Here is a 24,800-nt window from a genome sequence, read left to right on the forward strand (position 1 = left end):
AATCTTACACATTTTGTTCTATGATATAATATCAGTCAGTTAACATGACCTATATGAATTATGAAGCCTTTATGTGCTTGTTTAGATTTACATCAATGCTTCAAAATTCACAAAAAGTTATGTTAGCTGAAGAAGATTGTCATAGAACAAAATGTATAAGATCTCCCCTACACCTGTTTTTATCACATACCATATTTTCAGCATTTATCCAAAAACCCTACAGAAAAACACATTCATTTCCCAATAGGCTTTGACCAACGAGCCATGGCATGGTTAGTGCCTACAAAAAGTGACCATTAGGCTAATTGCTCTATGATTGATTTATATTTCTTGTGATGCAATTCAATTCAATTGCAGGCAATTTTTGGGGGGTTGAGACACTGACCAACCCAGATGCAACTTTGTTGCAAGCAACATCAATTGCATCCAGATAGCTTCCTGTGAATATCCGCTTTTATGGTAAATTTTAATCGCAACTCAATGTAGCCTACTTGTTGATGTTTCGCCCACTATAGGCCTAGGCCTACTCCATAGAAAATCAAGTCAATTGCAACCTAAAAACACTCAGTTACAAAATTTGCAATCAAACGCGAAGCTACACAATTTTACCACTCTCCAAATTAATATTTATTCGGGTGATATTCATTTAAGCGCAGTGTTGTCCAAACGTGCAACGGCGAGCCTGCCAGTTGGAGCGCATGCAAGGGGAGCGAGCACCGGTCACTCCCCACCGCCAATGGCCTGCTCGCCCCAACCGGCTGCTCTGGGACTGCCTGTCAAGCCAAGCTCCTCGCGTCTACCGGCTCCCTTATCACTCACTATATCTTCTCTACTCTACCTTTCTGCAGAAACAGCCTGGCGTTACGTCAGACCCGGGCAAAAACCGCAGGGCAAGCAAGTCGGCGTCTAAGGAGCTAGGCATTGCTGCCAAACCCGGGTTAAGGCTGCTCACTCACAGCTCAGCGTTCAATGTCATTAAAAAGGAACACTTTTAAACCGCGGCAGCATGTGGTAAGTCAATTTTTCTCTGATACATTTTTCCAGCCGTTGGGATTTTGACCGTTTTCACTCACATGACACTTTGACCGGTTGTCTCTGGCTGGCATAATTGCGCAAAAAACTGCGGTAACACCGTGTGTTGGAGATTGTTCAGACGTAGACTAACAAACGTTCAGCCACTTTGAAACCAACATGACATGATGATGAGGCACCCAAGCTTTTCAACAACCACTTGCAGAGATTTTTTCTTCATTTTTTCAATTTGACTCTTGATCATTTCAAATACAAACATGCCTCATGCTCGAAATAGGAACCCTAGCCCCATCCCTGAGGTAACATGGGATACGGGATTGAAGGAGATGAACGAAACTTGGAAGGGAGCTATTGCCTGTCTCGGGGTGGCAGTCTTTTTCGTCATGACCATTGGGATCATATACTGGCAAGTGGTGGATCAGCCCAACAAGAACTGGATCCTAAAGGGGAGTTATAGCGGGCTAATCTGGGAGAGACGGACTCACTCTCTGGTCATACAGACACTGACAGAAGACAAGACCTACGTGGAGATTGACGTGGGCAACGTGGGGAACCCCGATGTTGAAGTGCCGTTTGTCAGGAACCTGTGCTGGCTCAATAAGACGGAGTTCTGCTATACATGGGATTCGGTGGCGGATGTTAAAATCTCTTTGGAGGTGAATGAGGCGACGGAGACGGAGTGTTATAGCATGACATGGGCGCCGGTGCACTGTCATGTGGAGCTGAAGGTACGGGAACGGTTTCTCTCTCTCTCTCTGTGTGTGTGTGTGTGTGTGTGTGTGTGGCATACACACAGCCGATTCAGCCTGTCAGACAGATATCAGACTATTCATAGACGTTTTATTCACATAAACCCATCAGGATATATTTTCCAAAATTGTCGTTTCCAAATCAATTTACATACATAAGTGGCTTTTCTTATTGGGAGACCAGTGATGGTTGTCACACTTTTTTAAAATTCTTGTGTGTATTTGTCAGCACCAGTATATCTTACAAGAGTCTTTTCAATATTATGAGAAAGACCAAGGTCTTTGGTTGAAACGGGGTCCCGTTTTACCCTGCATATCTTATTCTAACATGGAGTTAGTTATAAGCCACCAAACCCTCTGTCCACTTGTGACAACCAGCGCCATTGTGAGGTTGGTTGTCACACAGTATGGGGGTTGGTTGTCACAAGGTTTGCTAGTAGCTTATTCCTGTTGTAACAGGAAATTAAGCAATATAGCATGTGGTTTACAGCATATGATTGAACAATATTCCTAACAACATTCAGCATTTTATCCCTTGATAATAACATGACATATTGAGTAAATTTGTGCGTGTGAATGTAAATTTAAGAGTGCTGTCCTATTTTTGTTCTAAACAGTGTGTGTGTGAGAGGGAGGCAAGGAAGTGAGCTCTCTATAGTACAAGCAAAAAAGAGTTTAGGATTTATTGTAGTGTCCCTGGGCAATATAACCAGCAAACCAAAATTGGTTCTGTGAAAGTTCGCAGAACATTCGTTCGGTTGTGGCAGATATTCTCATAACACAAAAACTGTCCAGTTGGACTGATGATTACACAATGTTTGTGTAAAACATTTTCCTGATGTTGCAAGAATGTTCCCAGCAGTATGTCGATAATACTAATCCGGTCCAAAAAACGTCACTGGTACATTGTGCTATTACATTACCTAGAAACCTAATGAGAACGTTTGGGTTCGGGGAATGTTCTTTTGTGGTTGTTACAGAGGTTGTGCACAACATTTTAGTGAATGTTAGGACAACATTCCAAGGATATTTCATTTTAATATTACTTAATTTTTTAATCCAAAAACATTATTTGAATGTTATCATCCTAATGATTTCTGGTCAAACAACATATGAAAGAGGGGTCTTAGAAAACAGTAGAGTATAGTTCAGTACAATACAGTAGAGTTTAGTACAGTACAGCACATTTGAGCATACTAGCGTAGAGTACAGTATAATTTACTGTATTGTACTGTATTGTACTGTACTCTACTGTACTGTACTCTTTTGTACTGTACTATACTGTGCTGTACTGTTCTCTACTGTGCTGTTCTGTGATGTCCAAACCTGTGAAACATAGATGTCTATGATTGATACAGATTTGGTCCGGTCCTATTTAATTGCTGCTGTTTAATAATTTGCTACTTTGTTTTTCTATTTTCTATGTTTTACTTAACACTTATTTAAATGTTTTTCTTAACTTAAAGCATGGTTGGTTAAGGGCTTGTAAGTAAGCATTTCACTGTAAGTTCTACACCTGTTGTATTCGGCGCATGTGACAAATACAATTGGATTTGATTTGATACCCCCATTTTCTTTTACTTTCACCTACGCTACCGTTCAAAAGTTTGGGTCAAATTTTGTTGTTTTTATCCTTTAAAATATAATCAAATTGATCAGAAATACAATGTAGACATTGATAATGTTGTAAATGACCATTGTAGCTGGAAACGGCTGATTTTTAATGGAATATCTACATAGGCGTACAGAGGCCCATTATCAGCAACCATCACTCCTGTGTTCCAGTAGCACGTTGTGTTAGCTAATCCAAGTTTATCATTTTAAAAGGCTAATTGATCATTAGAAAACCCTTTTGCAATTATGTTAGCAGAGCTGAAAACTGTTGTGCTAGTTAAAGAAGCAATACAACTGGCCTTCTTTAGACTAGTTGAGTATCTGGAGCATCAGCATTTGTGGGTTCGATTACAGGCTCAAAATGGCCCGAAACAAAGGACTTTCTTCTGAAACTCGTCAGCCTATTCTTGTTCTGAGAAATTAAGGCTATTCCATGCGAGAAATTGCCAAGCAACTGAAGATCTCGTACAACACTCTGTACTACTCCCTTCACAGAACAGCTCAAACGGTCTCTAACCAGAATAGAAAGATGAGTGTGACGCCCGGTGCACAACTGAGCAAGAGGACGAGTACATTAGAGTGTCTAGTTTGAGAAAAAGACGCCTCACAAGTCCTCAACTGGCAGCTTCATTAATAAATAGTACCAGCAAAACACCAGTCTCAACCTCAACAGTGAAGAGGTGACTCCGGGATGCTGGACTTCTATGCAGAGTTGCACAGATAAAGCCATATCTCAGACTAGCCAATAAATATAAATGATTAAGACGGGAAAAATAACACAGTCACTGGACCAAGGAAGATTGGAAAAAAGTGTTATGGACAGACAAATCTAAGTTTGAGGTGTTCGGATCACAAGAAGTGTCACGGTCGTTGAAATGAGTGGACCAAGGCGCAACGTGCGTAGAGTTCCACATTACATTTAATAGTGAAACTTACAACCAAAACAACAAAGAAATTACAAACGTGCAGTATTGCACTGCTCAAGGCAACTATACAAAAACTATCCCACAAACAACAGGTGGGAAAAGACTGCCTAAATATGATCCCCAATCAGAGACAACGATAGACAGCTGCCTCTGATTGGGAACCATACCAGGCCAACATAGAAAACGAAAAACTAGAATGCCCACCCTAATCACACCCTGACCTGACCAAATAGAGAAATAAAAGGATCTCTAAGGTCAGGGCGTGACAAGAAGAAAGAACAACATTCGTGAGATGCAGAAAAAATGAAAAAATGCTGGAGGGGTGCTTGACGCAATCTGTCAAGCATGGTGGAGGCAATGTGATTGTCTGGGGGTACTTTGGTGGTGGTAAAGTTGGAGATTTGTACAGGGTAAAAGGGATCTTGAAGAAGGAAGGCGATCACTCCATTTTGCAACGCCATGCCATACCCTGTGGATGGTGCTTAATTAGAGCCAATTTCCTCCTACAACAGAACAATTACCCAAAGCACAGCTCCAAACTATGCAAGAACTATTTAGGGAAGAAGCAGTCAGCTGGTATTCTGTCTATAATGGAGTGGCCAGCACAGTCACTGGATCTCAACCCTATTGAGGTGTTGTAGGAGCAGCTTGACCGTATGGTACGTAAGAAGTGCCCATCAAGCCAATCCAACTTGTGGGAGGTTCTTCAGGAAGCATGGGGTGAAATCTCTTCAGATTCCCTCAACAAATTGACAACTAGAATGCCAAAGATCTGCAAGGCTGTAATTGCTGCAAATGGAAGAATCTTTGACGAAAGCAAAGGACACAATTATTATTTCAATTAAAAATCATTATTTATAACCGTGTCAACGTCTTGACTGTATTTCCTATTCATTTTGCAACTAATTTCATGACTGTTTTCATGGAAAACAAGGACATTTCTAAGTGACCCCAAACTTTTGAACGGTAGTGTATGAAAAACACTTATATCATGCTGACATAAATTGACCAGGTGGATGAGTTCTTTCAAAGAGTTCACATATTCCAACATGAAAAAATAACACACAGTGCCATTTTGATTGGGAGTAATTAGCACTGTGACAACCAACTCCTGAGACAAACAACCCCAGTCTCCTCTATACTTTAATATTGTGCCTTTTTTCCCAGAAATAACAGGGAAGCTTTTTGGATTGTGCCACTAGGCCTACTGTTTGTAGCCTATTGTTTGTAGAATTGTTGGGGGACTGACAAATTAGTTAATTGATTGTTAAAATATACCCTGGAAACAGTTTTATTTGTGACTCGTTTCAGCAAACTAGGCGTATGTCGCGGGTCACTACTTCACAGGAGAGCCATTTGAACGTAAACAATTTTTTTGCTGTTGCCAGAAATGCCTTCTGGAACATGTGAACTTTTATGTACCTTAATAACAAACTTGTATGCAATTTGTAAATACGAATAAATTGTTAAATTACGAGCCTAGTTGGTTAAGCCACAGAAAAAGTAGTAACCTTCCCACTAGCCATGATTGGCTGAGATAATGAGTGGGCTGGACATGCCGAGAGAGGAGTTCAGATTGGTCTGCCATGTAGAGGCTTCTGTCTGTTTGAGCTGGTCAGTCTGTGTTGGTAATTCTGTCGAACGCAGATTTTTTTATGTATCGTGTAGTGGAGCTGCATAAGGATTGATCTCCACTTTCTGGAGGATCGAGTTTTGAAATCAGTGGAATTAGAGTATGATAGCTAAAGAAATGGAGAAAATACTTGTCTCCGGGTGACATCTTCAAACTAAGGGCAACCCTGGCATGGCATCCGTGACAGTCCATCATGCATGATGATGTATACAGGTAAGATAGTCTCGCTAGCTACATTTTCAGATATTACACATTTCTAATTTTGACAGAAAGTGGTTTAATTTCAAGCTAAAGTGTACTGTTAGCTAGCTAGCTGACGTTAGCTGGCTGGCTCGCTAGCTAACGTTACGTGTATGATGTTATTATTCGTGTCTCAGAGCTGTTTGCTTTGCTAGTTAGAGACTAATGTTAGCTAGCTAACATTGAACCTGGTTGATTAGCTACCACTACCAGCAGATTCATGCAAGGCGTAGTAACGTCATGAGTTGACACTATGTTCATTGTTATTTAACTAACTAACTAACGTTAGCTGGCTGGCTCGCTAGCTAACGTTATGTGACGTGTATGAGCTCACATGTTGTTTACCTAGCTAGGTTAATTGTGTTTACCAAGCTAGCTACATGTCTTAAGCTAAATTGTACTGTTAGCTAGCTAGCTAACGTTAGCTGGCTGGCTCCCTAGCTAACGTTACGTGTATGATATTATTATTCGTATACCAGAGCCGTTTGCTTGGCTATTTAGAGCCTAATGTTAGCTAGCTGCCTGGCTGGCTCGCTAGCTAACATTACGTATATGATGTTATTATTTGTATCTCAGAGCCATTTGCTTTACTTGTTAGAGCCTAATGTTAGCTCGCTAACATTGAATCTGGTTGGTTAGCTCCCATCCGATTCATGCAGGGTAGTAACGACATTATTTGGCTCTATGTTCATTGTTGTTTAACTAGCTAACGTTAGCTGGCTGGCTCGCTAGCTAACGTTACGTGATGTGTATGATCTTACACGTTGTTTACCTAGCTAGGTTCATTGTTTACCTAGCTAGCTAGCTACATGTCTTAACAAAAGACTCCACTATGCAAGTAACCATTTCAGGTACGTTTGTAAATTCAGTCTGAGTATGCCAGAGCGCAGAATAACTGATGCATTTATGAATGCATAACACCCGTTGAATATGGCCAGTGTCAGTAAACGTCGGCAAAAAAAAGCGTAATGAAATTGTTGCCAGCAGAGCTGGTTAGGCTGTTTTCATGTTATCCAGAGGTAAACAAATCATCGGCCAGATTGTCAAGTGTGTGCTCTGAGAGCAAAACGAGATGGGTGGGGCTAAAGCTTAAGCGGGTGTGAACGATGTTGAATGGGTGTAGACAAAGAAGAGCTCTTCACTAGGTACCAAAACTTTCAATGGCCATTCTCTCAAAGTGAGTTTACAAGTTTATCAACTTTCAAAGCAGAGTTACTTTCCCATTGTTCCTCAAAAATGCACTGTATGATATACCATTTTGTAGCTCTGAGTCTGTTTTTTTATCCAATGTAAAAAACACAATTAAAAATGTTGCTACATAAGACCAATTTGAGCCAGTTGGTCACACTTATCCTAGACATTTGTATTATTTGGTTGAACTTGAATACATTTGAATCAGATGTCCAGTGCGCGCCCGATGCACAGACATGGCTGTGGAAGGGAAGCAGGATCTTGAACGTCCAGTCTGCTTCGTCATGGCACTGGGTTCTGAGACCACGGAATTACTGTCCTTCAGTCCCTCCTGTTGCCTAATGATTAAACGCTTAACAATTCGGATGTTTTGAAAGTGGAATCCTTGTATTGGTACATTCCCTGGCATAAGTCTGTTGTCCCGTGTCATTAGGGGATTCCAGTGGCTTTATATCCTGAAAGATTGTCATTTCATAAGTCCCAAATCCTATCACGTGTGTGAGAGAAATTACAAGATTATGTTATAATGCTGTAATTGCATCAAATGGTTGTTTTATGCAACAGAATAAGGGGTTGTTAGAGCACTCATCTAGAGCACTCAATCGATTCACTTTATATGTGTGTGTTGTCTTGATCTGCTCCCGTATTAATAAGTGAATGAAGATTTAGTTTAAGTATAACTCTGCCTTGTGTGATAAGTTTGTCTCTCCTCATTTGATAGTAAAGAAATTAACTATCACACGTGTCTCAGGTGACCGCCTGGCACTTGTATAAATTCCTGGCACGGAGCGGAAAATACTTGGAGGAAAAGCAGAATGAACATCATAGAGGCTAGGGTTAAAGACTACAAATGTGGCGTGATGGGGTTTACGTGGACATATTTTCTTCTTTAGGCTACAGTAAAGCAGTGAAGTGGAGATGAATTCAAATGTGGCACTTGAATCCATGTGGAATCATATTACCGGCCACCAGACCATGTTCTCTGCACATTTGAAGAAAATGTAATGTAATATTGTAGGCCTGTCATTTTTCATTTGACTCAATGTCACATGCCATTATTATTCCACATAATTCACCAGCTTTACTATAAGTGGAATATTGATCAGGGAAATATATTTTTTTTTTATGTAACCTAATTTTGATGCCCAAAAATTACAAAACACAGTCGCTTACAGTACTACAGTACTTATCACAATTTGATTAGAGTATATAAGGAGTATGTGGAGTGCAATATTTTGCCAGTTACGCTGTAAAGAGGATGCCATGAATTTCACAGTAACTTACAGGAAGAAAAGTGGCAAGTAAGTTACTGTATTTTATATTGCAGTAAATCTACTGTAATCTAAATACATTATCAAAGCAAGTACTGTGTAATTACACACAGTACAGTACCATACAATTGCATGTATTATACTGTAAAAAAGTAAATGCTACTGTAATCATAATGAATGAATGGATAAATGGATAAATTAATGAATGAAATTCATTGAGGGGAGGGGTTTGTATTTCACAGTATTTTACTGTAATTACATAGGATTGGTGTAAGCAGGTTGGCTGCTAGGTAATGTGTTTATGAATATTTGGTGTTTTATATCACTTGCACTATTAGAGGCCTTCAGGCTTCCAAACTGGCAGTGACTACAGGGCAAAACAGACCTAAAAGAAATGGCAAAATGTTCAACCATTTAAGGCTTAAAGGCCCAATGCAGCCATTTTTATATACATTTTAAGTCATTTCTGGGTAACAATTAAGTAGATTACTGTAATAGTTTTCCATTCAAAAGGTACAAAAATAATCATAAATAGCTTTTTAGCAACAACTTTTTCTCTCTTTGTTATTGGTTTATTAACTAATTTACCGCCTGGTGATGTCACCTGGCAAGCCGAAACCCCACCCATTCAAAACATGCTGATTATATACACTGAGTGTACTAAACATTAGGAACACCTGCTCTTTCCATGACATAGACTGACCAGGTGATTGCAGGCGAAAGCTATGATCCCTTATTGATGTCACCTGTTAAATCCACTTCAATCAGTGTAGATGAAGGGGAGGAGACACGTTAAAGAAGAACTTTTAAGCCTCGAGACAATTGAGACATGGATTGTGTATGTGTGCCATTCAGAGGGTGAATTGACAAGAGACCATATTTAAATGCCTTTGAACGGGGTATGGTAGTAGGTCTATCATCCAAAGGACATAACACTGATCACATTTGTTCACACTTTTACAGTGTTAGTTTCATCAGCTGTTGTACAAGATGATACGAAACACATGAAAAACGGAATTGTTGACTGCACTAGGCCTTTAAGATGTGTTACCGCTCCAACCTATCCCCTATACATTTTAAATTGATGGGGCAATACAACCACATAGGGGTTAAATTGGTAGACCAGTCTCACTAACGGGTGTAACAAATATAGCTTTTTACAAAGTATGCCTCAAAATAGGTTAATGAGCCAGAAACAACAATACAATGCACCCACTTGTGGTCAAAAGTATTTTTGTGCTCCAAAAATACGGTACGATGCTGTATTCTGTGGGGTATGATTGCAGTACCCTTGAAATACAGCAAATCTTTCCCCACCCTGTCACGATCGTGTGGGAGTGAGACAGACCAAAACGCAGCATGTGGAAAATAAGCCATCTTCTTTTATTTATGAAGAAGTCAAAACGAAACAAAAACACTTACAAACTAACAAAACAACAAACGACCGTGAAGCTATAAACGTAGTGCACACACACAGGCTACAAACGTTCACCATAGACAATTCCCCACAACAAACTAAAGCCTGTGGCTACCTTAAATATGGCTCCCAATCAGAGACAACAGAAACCAGCTGTCTCTAATTGGGAACCCATTCAGGCAACCATAGACTTTCCTAGACAACTACACACAACATAGACACAGCTAGACAACTATACTAAACATAAAACCAACTACTCTAAATAAACCCCCTAAACCTTACAATCACCCTGGACACTACAAAACCCACATAAATTACCCATGTCACACCCTGACCTAACTAAAATAATAAAGAAAACAAAGAATACTAAGGCCAGGGCGTGACATAGCCCCCCCCCCTTAAGGTGCGAACTCCAGGCGCACCAGCACAAAGTCTAGGGGAGGGTCTGAGTGGGCATCTGACCACGGTGGTGGCTCAGGCTCAGGGCGAGGTCCCCACCCCACCATAGTCAATCCCAGCTTATATCTCCCCCTACAAATGCCCACCCTCATATTACCCCCACTTAATCTTTTGGGTAACATCGACACAAGGGGCAGCACCGGGATAGAGGAATAGCTCAGGACAGAGGGATAGCTCAGGACAGAGGGATAGCTCAGGATAGAGAGGTAGCTCAGGATAGAGAGGTAGCTCAGGATAGAGGGGCAACTCCGGACTGAAAGGCAGCTCCGGACAGAGAGACAGCTCTGGACTGAGGGGCAGTTCTGGATAAATAGCCGCTCTGGGCTGAGGGACAGCTCATGACTGGCTGACGGCTCTGGACGCTCATGGCTGGCTGACGGCTCTGGACGCTCATGGCTGGCTGACGGCTCTGGACGCTCATGGCTGGCTGACGGCTCTGGACGCTCATGGCTCACTGACGGCTCTGGCAGATCCTGTCTGGTTGGCGGCTCTGGCAGATCCTGTCTGGTTGGCGGCTCTAGCAGATCCTGTCTGGTTGGCGGCTCTGGCAGATCCTGACTGACGAATGGCTCTAGCGGCTCCTGACTGACTAACGGCTCTGACGGCTCTGTACAGACGGGCGGCTCTACTGGCTCGGGACAGACGGATGGCTCAGACGGCGCTGGGGAGACGGATGGCTCAGACGGCGCTGGGGAGACGGATGGCTCAGATGGCGCTGAGGAGACGGATGGCTCAGACTGATCCTGTCTGGCGGAAGGCTTTAGCGGCTCCTGTCTGGCGGAAGGCTCTAGCGGCTCCTGTCTGGCGGAAGGCTCTGTAGGCTCATGGCAGACGGGCGGCTTTGCAGGCTCATGGCAGACGGGCGGCTTTGAAGGCTCAATACAGACGGGCAGTTCAGTCACCGTTGGGCAGACGGCAGACTCTGGCCGGCTGAGACGCACTGTAGGCCTGGTGCGTGGTGCCGGAACTGGAGGTACCGGGCTAAGGACACGCACCTTCAGGCTAGTGCGGGGAACAACAACAGGGCACACTGAGTTCTCAAGGCGCACTATAGGACTGGTGCATGGTACCAGAACTGGTGGTACCGGGCTGAGGGCACGCGCCTCAGGACGAGTGCGGGGAGAAATAACAGTGTGGACAGGACTCAGGAGACGCACAGGTGGCTTAGTGCGTGGTGCCGGAACTGGAGGCACTGGGCTGGAGACACGCACCATAGGGAGAGTGCGTGGAGGAGGTACAGGGCTCTGAAAACGCACTGGAAGCCTGGTGCGTGGTGTAGGCACTGGTGGTACTAGACTGGGGCGGGGAGGTGGCGCCGGAAATACCGGACCGTGCAGGCGTACTGGCTCCCTTGAGCACCGAGCCTGCCCAACCTTACCTGGTTGAATGCTCCCCGTCGCCCGACCAGTGCGGGGAGGTGGAATAACCCGCACCGGGCTATGTAGGCGAACCGGGGACACCATGCGTAAGGCTGGTGCCATGTAAGCCGGCCCAAGGAGACGTACTGGTGGCCAGATATGTAGGGCCGGCTTCATGACATTTGGCTCAATGCCCAATCTAGCCCTACCAGTGCGGGGAGGTGGAATAACCCGCACTGGGCTATGCACCCGTACAGGAGACACCATGCGCTCTACTGCGTAACACGGTGTCTGCCCGTACTCCCACCTCTCCACGGTTAGCCTGGGAAGTGGGCGGAGGTCTCCTACCTGCCATTGGCCCACTACCTCTTAGCCCCCCCCCAAGAAATGTTTGGGTAGTACTCACGGGCTTTTCAGGCTTCCAGCCACGTCTCCTTGCTGCCTCCTCATATCTCCGCCTCTCTGCCTTCGCTGCCTCCAGCTCAGCTTTGGGGCGGTTATATTCTCCTGGTACTTCACGGTCCAGAATTTCCTCCCAATTCCAATAGTCCTGTGTAGGTGGGTCCTGTTGTTGTTGCACACGCTGCTTGATCCGATGTTGGTGGGGAATTCTGTCACGATCGTGTGGGAGTGAGACAGACCAAAACGCAGCATGTGGAAAATAAGCCATCTTCTTTTATTTATGAAGAAGGCAAAACGAAACAAAAACACTTACAAACTAACAAAACAACAAACGACCGTGAAGCTATAAACGTAGTGCACACACACAGGCTACAAACGTTCACCATAGACAATTCCCCACAACAAACTAAAGCCTATGGCTACCTTAAATATGGCTCCCAATCAGAGACAACAGAAACCAGCTGTCTCTAACTGGGAACCCATTCAGGCAACCATAGACTTTCCTAGACAACTACACACAACATAGACACAGCTAGACAACTATACTAAACATAAAACCAACTACTCTAAATAAACCCGCTAAACCTTACAATCACCCTGGACACTACAAAACCCACATAAATTACCCATGTCACACCCTGACCTAACTAAAATAATAAAGAAAACAAAGAATACTAAGGCCAGGGCGTGACACACCCACAATGCAACATAGTTTACAGTATGCTGCAGTAAAATGTTTCACAGTATTTTACTGTTGATGATACCCCAAATGACTCTATAAATGACAGTTTTACGTCACTGCGTACAGTTAAGTCAAGTGGATATAGTGATCACTATAATTAAGATTTCATTGGATACATTTGTTGTAAAATTGTTCTGACAGGCTACACCTAAGTGTTTTCCAGATATGGCAGATTTGTCTGGATAATTTGTTGAGAATTTATGCAGCATCTACGCCTCTCTTGGCCGTATGAAATCAAAAAGAGCTACTTCTGATTTATTAATATATTGATTTAAATCACAGCTCTTGGTAGAAAAGTCTGTTGCCCTCAGTCACAACTAGCTCATTATTTCTGTAGACAGCACTTTTTAAGTTAGATCTTCAACGCTCGTCCGCTCTTCCATTGCTCCTCCTTTTTCTTCTTCCTTATCCTCCTCTTCCCCCTTCTCCTTCTCCCCCCCTCCTTTATTTTTTTATGAAGATATGTATTAGTGTTTGAGATTGATTCTAGATGACACTAAAGACCTCAGATCAACCCCTTTAGATTTTCCTACTCTGGCTCAATCTCTGTTTTCTCCCACTGTGTATTCGTCATCGTTCAACTACCTTTCATCTATCTCTCATCATTGTCCTCCCTCCTTCTTTACCTTGTTCAATGTACCTTTCTCTCCCCGTTCTGTTTCTTTAGAGGAATATTCTCTCTTCCTACCCTTTCCATCGTCACAAGCCCAGTCTCTTTTTTCTCTCTGTCCATCTCTCACTCCCTCTTCCTGTCATCTCCTCTCTCCTCTGTCTTCTCCAACCATCTACTTCTCTGTCTCCTCCTCCTATTTCACTCACTCTTTAACCGCGTCTTCTCTAACTGTGTGTGTGTGTGTGTATCTCCCCCCTCCCCAGGACTGCTTCTCCATGGCTAACATGTCGTGGTACGGTGGCGCCAGCGTCCAGAACCAGAGTTGGCCAATCAACGAGCAGAATGTCACCATGCAGCCGTTCACTGTCAGCAACCTCAGGGACAACCCCTCTGGCTTTGGCTCAGTTCTCGAACGCTACTTCCTGGGCTCGTCAGGTAAGGGGTCGTCGCCTTGACACACGAGCGCGACATCTGGTCCGTCAGCTTAATAAAGGGTGCAGAATGAGAATGTTGAGCCAGATTGAGTTCGCTAAAAGGTGCCCCTATTCACTGTTACAGGGTTCGATACATATTCCATCCTCGAATGGTTATGGTTGGGACAGGGGCAGGGGTATCTGATTCCTACATCTGTGGTTATCGGTGACTTGATGAGTCACAGGGACAGGGGAAAGCCCTGTCGTTGTTCTTCTGTCGACTTACTGTATCACTTACAGGCCTACGGGACACATGCTCTGTAAATAGAGTGTAACACAATACAGGTTGTCCCTGGGTTTATTCATTGAGAGATTATACTACAAAGGGCAGCAAACCACCAATTGTACGTGAGCTCCTAGGGATGCAGCACTAATTGCCTTTTGTTTCTATTATTAGAAGCAACAGATTACTTTATTGGAAAGGTTATTTTGGGGGGGGGGGGGGGTCGGTTTGATCGGGATAGGAGTGTGGGGAATGCCATGCTAGTGGTCCCAGCCGGATGTAAATGTGTGTGTGTGTGATGAGGGGTATTGCAATGACCCCTGGGGACTATAGACCACCACGCCTGCTATGTGTGGCATGTGTGACAGGGCTTCTGAGCTCAAACCCAGTCTCTGCTTAAAGTGAGCCATATGTACACGCCAAACACACACACACACACACACACACACACAATGAGAAAAGGGTACAAATTACAAAGACATCTCAATGCAATGTGTGTGAGTCAAGGTTTGTATGTGTGTGTACGTGCGCACGCGTGTGACTGTGTGTGTACACATGTGTGAGTGAGAGAGTGTACCATGACTGTGTGTGTTTGTTGGAGCTAAAACATGCTAATCTTTGTCCCAGACAGCTTTGCCAGTCCAGATCAGAGCATGGGGCAATACATCAACTAAAAGCCATAATTATCATCATGTGATACAAACAAAGGTCCTTTGTGATTCATCAGACCATTGTTTCCCCACTCACTCACACACACACACACACACTCACACTCACACTCACAGAGTCTTATATAACACAGTAGCAGGGGCTTAACTGTCACATGACTTCAATCTCTTTTCCACCTTCTGAGAGGGCAGCAGTAATGTCCAGGACCTTTTAACCCACTATCTATCACTGTGCTTTGAAGACAAATAACAAAAGTTCTCTGGGCTGAAGCTACTGCCACTATCTCTGGGCATAGCAAAGCTGATCCACAACCATGCCAGACATGCTAATGTGATACTAATGCTAACATTTTGCAGGTAATATTTCCTCATTCAAAATTAACACTCGGAACACTCGGAATTAACACTCGTGGTCCCGTGTGGCTCAGTTGGTAGAGCATGGCGCTTGCAACGCCAGGGTTGTGGGTTCAATTCCCACGGGGGGACCAGGGTTCAATTCCCACGGGGGGACCAGGATGAATATCTATGAACTTTCCAATTTGTAAGTCGCTCTGGATAAGAGCGTCTGCTAAATGACTTAAATGTAAATGTAAAATGTAGTGCCGGTTTCCCAGACACAGATTAAGCCTAGTCCTGGATTAAAAAGCTTCTCCACTGAAAGCACTTTTCAAATCAAATTGTATTGGTCACATACACATATTTAGCAGATGTGATTGTGGGTGTAGCGAAATGTTTGTGTTCCTAGTGTAACGTTCGTTCTCCTCTTCGTCTGAGGAGGAGCAAGGATCGGACCAATATGCAGTGAGGTATGAAGACATAGTGATTTATTTGAAGAAAGACGAACACGAAGCACACTTGATAAATGACAAAACAACAAAACGACGTTAAAAGACCTGAACTTGAGAACATAACAATGAACACACGAACAGGAAAGAACGAACGAAACGAAACAGTACCGTGTGGTGCAACAAACACAGACACAGCAACAATCACCCACAAACAAACAGTGTGAACAGCCTACCTTAATATGGTTCTCAATCAGAGGAAACGTAAAACACCTGCCGCTGATTGAGAACCATATCAGGCTAATTAACAATGAACCTAAACATAGAAACACATAACATAGAATGCCCACCCCAACTCACGCCCTGACCATACTAAACAAATACAAAAACAAGGGAAAACAGGTCAGGAACATGACACCTAGCTCCAACAGGGCAGTAGTATATAATAATTCACAACAATACACACAAATCTAGAAGTAAATAATGGAATTAAGAAATATATAAATATTAGGACGAGCAATGTCGGAGTGGCATTGACCAAAATACAGTCGAATAGAATACAGTCACGCCTGCTCCCCCTCTCCCTCCCTGGCGCTCGAGGGTGCCAGGCTGCCCTGCATTACGCACTCCTGACACCATCATTACGCACACCGGCTTCCCTCGTCACGCGCATCAGCGACCATTTGGACTCACCTGGACTCAATCACCTGTATTATTTCCTTCCCTATATGTGTCTGTCCCCCAGCTCTGCTGCCCGCTTCCGCATTGATTGCCGTATGTCTCTGTTTTACCCGGTTCTGATGCTGTTCCTGTCCTGTTCCATGTCTGTGTAAATTAAATGTTCAATCTCCGTACCTGCTTCTCATCTCCAGCGTTGGTTCTTACAGAATACAGTATATACATATGAAATGAGTAAAGCAGTATGTAAACATTATTAAAGTGACTAGTGTTCCATTATTCAAGTCACCAGTGATTCCATGACTATGTATATAGGGCAGCAGCCTCTACGGTGCAGGGTTGAGTCACCGGGTGGTAGCTGGCTAGTGATGGCTGTTTAACAGTCTGATGGCCTTGAAATAGAAGTCTCTCGGTCCCAGCTTTGATGCACCTATACTGACCTCGCCTTCTGGATGATAGCGGGGTGTACAGGCCGTGGCTCGGGTGGTTGTTGTCCTTGATTATCTTTTTGGGCTGCTTCTGACATCGGGTGCTGTAGGTGTCCTGGAGGGCAGGCAGTGTGCCCCCGGTGATGCGTTAGGTAGACCGCACCACCCTCTGGAGAGCCCTGCGGTTGCAGGCAGTGCAGCTGCTGTACCAGGCGAGGATACAGCCCGACAGGATGCTCTCAATTGTGCATCTGTAAAAGTTTGTGAGGGTCTTAGGGGCCAAGCCAAATTTCTTCAGCCTCCTGAGGTTGAAGAGACGCTATTGTGCCTTCACCACACTGTCTGTGTGAGTGGACCATTTCAGATTGTCAGTGATGTGTACGCCGAGGAACTTGAAGCTTTCCACCTTCTCCACTGCAGTAGCGTCAATTTGGATGGGGCGTGCTCCTTCGGCTTTTTCCTGAAGTCCACGATCAGGTCCTTCGTTTTGTTGACGTTGAGGGAGAGTTTATCTTCCTGGCACCACTCCGCCAGGGCTCTCACCTCCTCCCTGTAGGCTGTCTCATCATTGTTGGTAATCAAGCCCACCTCTGTTGTGTCATCTGCAAACTTGATGATTGAGTTGGAGGCGTGTGTGGTCACGCAGTCATGGGTGAACAGGGAGTACAGGAGTGGGCTGAGCATGCACCCTTGTGGTGCCCTTGTGTTGAGGATCAATGAAGTGGAGGTGTTGTTTCCCACCTTCACCACCTGGGGGTGGCCCGTCAAAAAGTCCAGGCCCCAGTTGCACAGGGCGGAGTTCAGACCCAGGCACCCGAGCTTGATGATAAGCTTGGAGGGTACTATGGTGTTGAAGGCTGAGCTATAGTCAATGAACAACATCCTTACATAGGTTTTCCTCTTGTCCAGATGGGATTTGGCAGTGTGCAGTGCAATGGTGATTGCATCGTAAGCAAACTGGGGCGGTAAGCAAATTGAAGTGGGTCTAGGGTGTCAGTTAAGGTAGAAGTGATATGATCCTTAACTAGCCTCTCAAAGTTCTCCATGATGACAGATGTGAGTGCTACGGGGTGAAAGTCATTTAGTTCAGTTACCTTTGCTTTCTTGGCTACAGGAAAAATGGTGGACATCTTGAAGCAAGTGGGGACAGCAGACTGGGATGGGGAGAGATTGAATATGTCCGTAAACACTCCAGCCAGCTGGTCTGAGGACGCGGCTAAGGATGTCTTCTGGGCCGGCAGCATTGCGAGGGTTAACATGCTTAAATATCTTTTTCGCGTCGACCAAGGAGAAGGAGAGCCCACAGTCCTTGGGAGCAGTCCGCGTTGATGGCACTGTGTTATCCTCAAAGCGGGCGAAGAAGGTGTTTAGCTTGTCTGGGAGCAAGACGTTGGTGTCCGCAACGTGGTTAGTTTTCTCTTTGTAATCCGTGATTGTCTGTAGACCCTGCTACATGTCTTGTGTCTGAGCTGTTGAATTGCTACTCCACTTTGTCTCTGTACTGATGTTTTGCCTGTTTGATTGACTTATGGAGGGAATAACTACACTGTTTGTATTCAACCATATTCCCAGTCACCTTGCCATTGTTAAATGCAGTGCTTCGCGCTTTCAGTTTAGCGCGAATACTGCCATCTATCTACGGTTTCTGGTTTTGGTCGGTTTTAATAGTCACAGTGGGAACAATATCCCCTATACACTTCCTGACGAACTCAGTCACTGTGTCATTGTGTACATCAATGATATTATCTGAGGCTACGTGGAACATATCCCAGTCCACTTGATCAAAACAATCTTGAAGCATGGATTCCGATTGGTCAGACTAGCATTGAATAGACATTTGCATGGGTACTTCCTGTTTTAGTTTCTGCCTATAGGAAGGGAGGAGCAAAATGATTTGCTGAAGGGAGGGCGGGGGAGGACCTTGTAGGCATCCCAGAAGAGAGAATAGCAGTAATTGAGTGCGAGTTCTACAGTCAGTGTGTTTATAGAACTTCGGTAGCATTTTCCTCAAATTTGCTTTGTTAAAATCCCAAGCAACAATAAATGTGGCTTCAGGATATGTGGTTTCCAGTTTGCATAAAGTTCAGTGTAGGTCCTTGAGGGCCGTCGTGGTATTGGCTTGAGGGGGAATATACACGGCTGTGACTATAACTGAAGAGAATTCTCTAGGGAGGTAATACGGTCGGCATTTGATTGTGAGGTATTCTAGGTCGGGTGAACAAAAGGACTTGAGTTTCTGTACGTTATCACAATTACACCATGAGTAGTTAATCATGAAACATACACCACCGCCCTTCTTCTTCCCGGAGAGTTTTTTATTCCTGTCTGCGCGATGTACTGAGAACCCAGCTGGCTGTATGGACAGGGACAGTATATCCGGAGAGAGCCATGATTCCGTGAAACAGAGTACGTTACAGTCCCTGATATCTCTCTGGAAGGAAATCCTTGCCTTGAGCTCGTCTACTTTATTATCCAGAGACTGAACATTGGCGAGTAATATACTTGGAAGTGGTGGATGGTGTGCACGCCTCCTCAGTCGGACTAGAAGTCCACTCCGAATACCTCTTCTTCGCCGGCTGCGTTTTGGAGCAGCCTCTGGGATAAGTTCAATTGCCCTGGGGGGTGCGAACAAATTATACAATTCGGGAAAGTCGTATTCCTGGTCGTAGTGCTGGTGAGTTACCGCCGCTCTGATATCCAAAAGTTATTTCCGGCAGTATCTAATAAGACAAAAAAACGTTCTGGGCTAATAGTGTAAGAAATAACACAACAAAAAACAAAATACTGCAAAGTTGCTTAGGAGCTCGAAGCAGAGCTGCCATGTCTGTCGGCGCCATCTTTCTTTTTAGTCCAGGGCTAGGAAAGCGTACCATAATGTATAGAGCCCACGTGGTTCTCTATTCTATTTGTTTTACATTAAACGCATTGTATCCATTTCTTTGGCTCCTTTGTCTCTGCCCTCCATTGAAAATGAGTGATTTTGTAGAGTGAATCCACGGTAACAATGAGCAGGTTTCATTGTTCTACTGTATCTACTGAACGTGATAATAGCAGCAGCTGATCTAGCTGAAACGCAGTCTGTCTTGGGGAAATCAGTGATCTGTCACTGTGATATTGGTGAAAGCAAAAGGGTGGAAACCATGGTTTTACCTATCCACTCACTTACAGATCAGTGGTCTATCATCTCTATGGGAATAGAAGTACCCAGCTGGCAAAACTGGTAGCAATGACACCATTGTCAGATTACATACTGGTTGTATGAAGATGACATCATGGTCAGATTACATACTGGTTGTATAAAGATGACATCATGGTCAGATTACATACTGGCTGTATGAAGATGACATCATGGTCAGATTACATACTGGTTGTATAAAGATGTCATCATGGTCAGATTACATACTGGTTGTATAAAGATGACATCATGGTCAGATTACATACTGGTTGTATGAAGATGACATCATGGTCAGATTACATACTGGTTGTATAAAGATGACATCATGGTCAGATTACAAACTGGTTGTATGAAGATGACATCATGGTCAGATTACATACTGGTTGTATAAAGATGTCATCATGGTCAGATTACATACTGGTTGTATAAAGATGACATCATGGTCAGATTACAAACTGGTTGTATAAAGATGACACCATTGTCAGATTACATACTGGTTGTATGAAGATGACATCATTGTCAGATTACATACTGGTTGTATAAAGATGTCATCATGGTCAGATTACAAACTGGTTGTATAAAGATGACATCATGGTCAGATTACATACTGGTTGTATGAAGATGACATCATGGTCAGATTACATACTGGTTGTATAAAGATGACACCATTGTCAGATTACATACTGGTTGTATGAATAATACACAATACCATTGGTTACATTGTTAAGACCAGAGGGTTGTAATATGGTGTAAGACGTTTACAACCAGACAATGACCTCATTAAGATGTCACACTAAAACCTGATAAGGTAAATTGATCAAATGGTTTTGAGGAAACCGATTGCCTTGAGCCATTTGAGTTGGCAGATGAATCATTTGATTATACTGTGCTGTCAATGTTTGAGTAAGCAATGCACTACAAGTGTTCCTGTTAACTGTACTTGAATAAACAACGTAAATGTAATATAACACTATTGATTGAAGCTCATTTAAATGATGTTGTTGACTTTACTTGAATAATTGAGTGAAGTGCTTAAATTATGTTGTTGACGTTACTTAAATATACTATGTTATTGTCATGTAACCCTTGTGAGTGAAGTTGACGTAAACACAATTGAGTTAAGATCTGGAGTTGGGAAACACTGACATAGGCTTACTAATATAACCTGGTACATCAACAGTATATCATTGGTAAAAATTGACAAAATATCCACCAGAGAAACATTTGTATATTTCGCCCAAAATCACTTGTGATAAGTGCTGGGCTTGGTTTAATTTGCCTGGTGCAATGGAAAAAATTGAATATTTAGAAAAAGGCAAACTCTTTGCTACCTTTCAAATACTATTATTATACTTTCAAGGTGTAACAAGTAGTTGACCTTTGAACCAGATCTGATTCCAGCATTCTATGCCGTGCCCTAAAGATCTGAGTCCTCCGTCTTACCTGTAGCCTAGATCATGACACCTCAGAATGTCAACCAAAGCGTCAGCGATCCTTCCATTCTTTGATGCCCTCTGTCAGTACAAGGTCATCAAACAAGGGGTGTGACGGTCGAGCGCAGCATCGAAGGTGTTCGGCGTGTCCTGTGGCTCAGTTGGTAGAGCATGGCGCTTGCAACGCCAGGGTTGTGGGTTCATTTCCCACGGGGGGCCAGTACAAAAAAAAGTATGAATGTATGTACTTGTAAGTCGCTCTGGATAAGAGCGTCTGCTAAATGACTTAAATGTAAATGTAATGTAAATGTTATTTGCAGAAACTGCATACCCCTACATTTGGAAATGACAGACGGCAAAGGACAGTTTTTAGCAATATTATCACAAGTTTGGCACAGCAAAACAATTGTTATATTTGTGTAAAAAAAACAACTGTGCAATTTTACCTTCGACTCCATGCGCAGAGCAGGCCAAAGATCGAGGAACTCCTTTACGGGTGGGCTGTAGGTGACGCCACAGAGCAAATGTGATCTGCATCAAGGCTATACTTGAGATGATAAGGATAGTCCATCGTGTACTGGATTCTGTTTGTCAATGTCTTCTTGAAGTTCTGAGTGTCATGGGGAGATTCTCAATTGCATTTCCTCTCGCTTTGTTTCCATCTCAAAACCCATTGGGCGAGAAGGTCAGAAGGGAGGGAACTCTTTCCTTCTCGTCCAATGGGATTTGAGAAGGAGGCGAGGAGAGAGGATCTGATGACGTCATGTTAGCTATTACGACGTAACGTTAGCCCTAGCGTGCCAGTTAGCAGCCTGAATACTAGCTTGACAGATTATGCTTTAAAATGTTACAAATTAACACACATGATACAAATGAACAATTAATAACTTTATACCATTGAGAAAGTATCCACTGTTGCCGGCAATAGTTGATAACAGCTTGCTATGGAGATAATACCAATTTAAGGAATCGTGGCGATTTTGCTGCGATGTTGGGAAAGAAAATTTGGAACTTGACAAATGTGCCTTTGGAACGTCAACGTGCATGACGTCAGACGTAATCAAGGTCACACTTGAAAGAGCTTGCATCTAACTCATTTGTTCTATCAAATACACTCAATCTTATTGAGGGCAATCTATAATAACTAATAATTGAGAAATAACTACTGAGTGAAAGTGAGTAAATTTAACTTTTAGTAACCTTTGAGTAAATTGTATTTAATTCTTTTAGCAAGATATACTGTTAGGTTTTACAGTGCGTGTGCCATGGGGTTTGCCAGCTGGGAAGTCAGAATGCATGTTAAAGGTATTCAAACAGGCCCTGAGACTCAAGCATTGGCTGTGAGAGACTCTGTATGTGTGCGTGTGTGTGTGTGTGTGTGTGTGTGTGTGTGTGTGTGTGTGTGTGTGTGTGTGTGTGTGTGTGTGTGTGTGTGTGTGTGTGTGTGTGTGTGTGTGTGTGTGTGTGTGTGTGTGTGTGTCTATACTCATAAAGATTATTTTAAATTACTAGAGGGGCTATGTCATAAATCCTCAAAGTTCCAGAATGGAAATCCAAAACCAGTCTAATTGGAATGAATGGCAATAGAGGCATAGGTGATGCATTTCCTGCTTTTACTTATGCAAGACAATAAAAGTAAGGCACGTGATGTATCAGAAATGGTGTAATGGAATTATAGTCAACTTAAAATATTGTAATATAATTATTAATGCAGTTTATACAGGTTTTATACACATTTTCTGTATAAAAAGCCTTTAAAATATATGTAAACAGACCTTAAATGTCTCAGGAAAGCTGTGAGTGCTATTATATGATACAACCTCAGTACTTGTTGCATTTGCAACTTGTCTACGTCCTATCATCAACTGATTTGAGCCAGTGTATTTGAGCCAGTGTATTGCTGTGGATTGACTGCATAGAAGGCTTGCAGTTGACGTATGATGCCTCCTGGCGGCCATCTTGGAAGACCACCGCATTAATTATTCCGGCAACAACAGTTAAGTGGCTACCCCAAACAGCATGATAACAGTGCCTTAAACTATTTGATTTATTACCACGGTCATTTTCTGTGCAGTATGTGGATGCTCTAACAAGGCAGGAAAGAAAAAATGAAAAACACATGTTTACAGATTCCCCGCAATCATGAAACACCATTGGTGACATCAAGAAGATAAGTCTCAAGAACTGTCAGAAATGTGAGAAAAAAAAACATTTTGCCCGTCAAGACCTGAACCCAGACAGCTGTCAGTACAAGGTCACGAAAATTTCATCACTGGTATGTCAAGTCTGATCGATTTTGAGTGTAGTTTAGCTGTTATGCTAAGCAGGTGTTAAAACCTCTACTGCCTCAGAAACCCGGATCCGGGAGCACCCCCCACCCCCCACACACTGTTTAGCATAGCTAGCATAGCTTCACAAGTAGATAGTAGCATCTAAATATCATTAAATCACAAGTCCAAGACACCAGATGAAAGATACAGATCTTGTGAATAAAGCCACCATTTCAGATTTTTAAAATGTTTTACAGGGAAGACACAATATGTAAAGATGTAAATCTATTAGCTAAAAACACATTAGCATAATCCACCATCTTTTATTTGTCCACCAACACCAGTAGCTATCACCAATTCGGCTAAACTAAGATATTTATAGCCCCTAACCAAGAAAAAAACTCATCAGATGACAGTCTGATAACATATTTATGGTATGGGATAGGTTTTGTTAGAAAAATGTGCATATTTCAAGTAGCTGACATAGTTTACAATTGCACCCACCGTCACAAATGGACTAGAATAATTACAATGAGCAACGTGTTTACCTAACTACTAATCATCAAACATTTCGTAAAAATACACAGCATACACTAATCGAAAGACACAGATCCTGTGAATACAGACAATATTTCAGATTTTCTAAGTGTCTTACAGCGAAAACACAATAAATCGTTATATTAGCATAGCACATAGCACATAGCAGCCCAGCATTGATTCTAGCCAAAGTGAGCGATAAAAGTCAACATCGCCAAAATATATTAATTTTTTCACTAACCTTCTCAGAATTCTTCCGATGACACTCCTGTAACATCATTTTACAATATACATATACAGTTTGTTCGAAAAGGTGCATATTTAGCCATACAAAACCGTGGTTACACAATAAAAATACTAGGAAATCAAGCCTCAATATGTCTGACGTCATCTATCAGAGTGATCTAGTTTAATTGAAAGCTAATCATATACTTGACTAAAAAATACAGGGTTTACAGGAATCGAAAGACAAATTAGTTCTTA

At 42.9% G+C, this 24,800-nt stretch overlaps 1 protein-coding gene across 1 annotated transcript in view; it reads left to right on the forward strand.

Annotated features, from left to right (window-relative positions):
• Nucleotides 1–712: 712 nt before the first annotated feature.
• The window catches only part of si:ch211-236l14.4 (SITS-binding protein), a 91,046-nt gene continuing 66,958 nt past the window's right edge, over nt 713–24,800 (forward strand). Inside the window, exons 1-2 of the mRNA XM_055934951.1 lie at nt 713–1,760; nt 13,911–14,082. Of these exons, the coding sequence (XP_055790926.1) occupies nt 1,290–1,760; nt 13,911–14,082 (643 nt within the window). The 5' untranslated portion in view covers nt 713–1,289. The remainder of the gene's footprint in view (nt 1,761–13,910; nt 14,083–24,800) is intronic.

The sequence above is a fragment of the Salvelinus fontinalis genome, chromosome 9 (assembly GCF_029448725.1).
Source record: "Salvelinus fontinalis isolate EN_2023a chromosome 9, ASM2944872v1, whole genome shotgun sequence".
NCBI lineage: Eukaryota > Metazoa > Chordata > Actinopteri > Salmoniformes > Salmonidae > Salvelinus > Salvelinus fontinalis.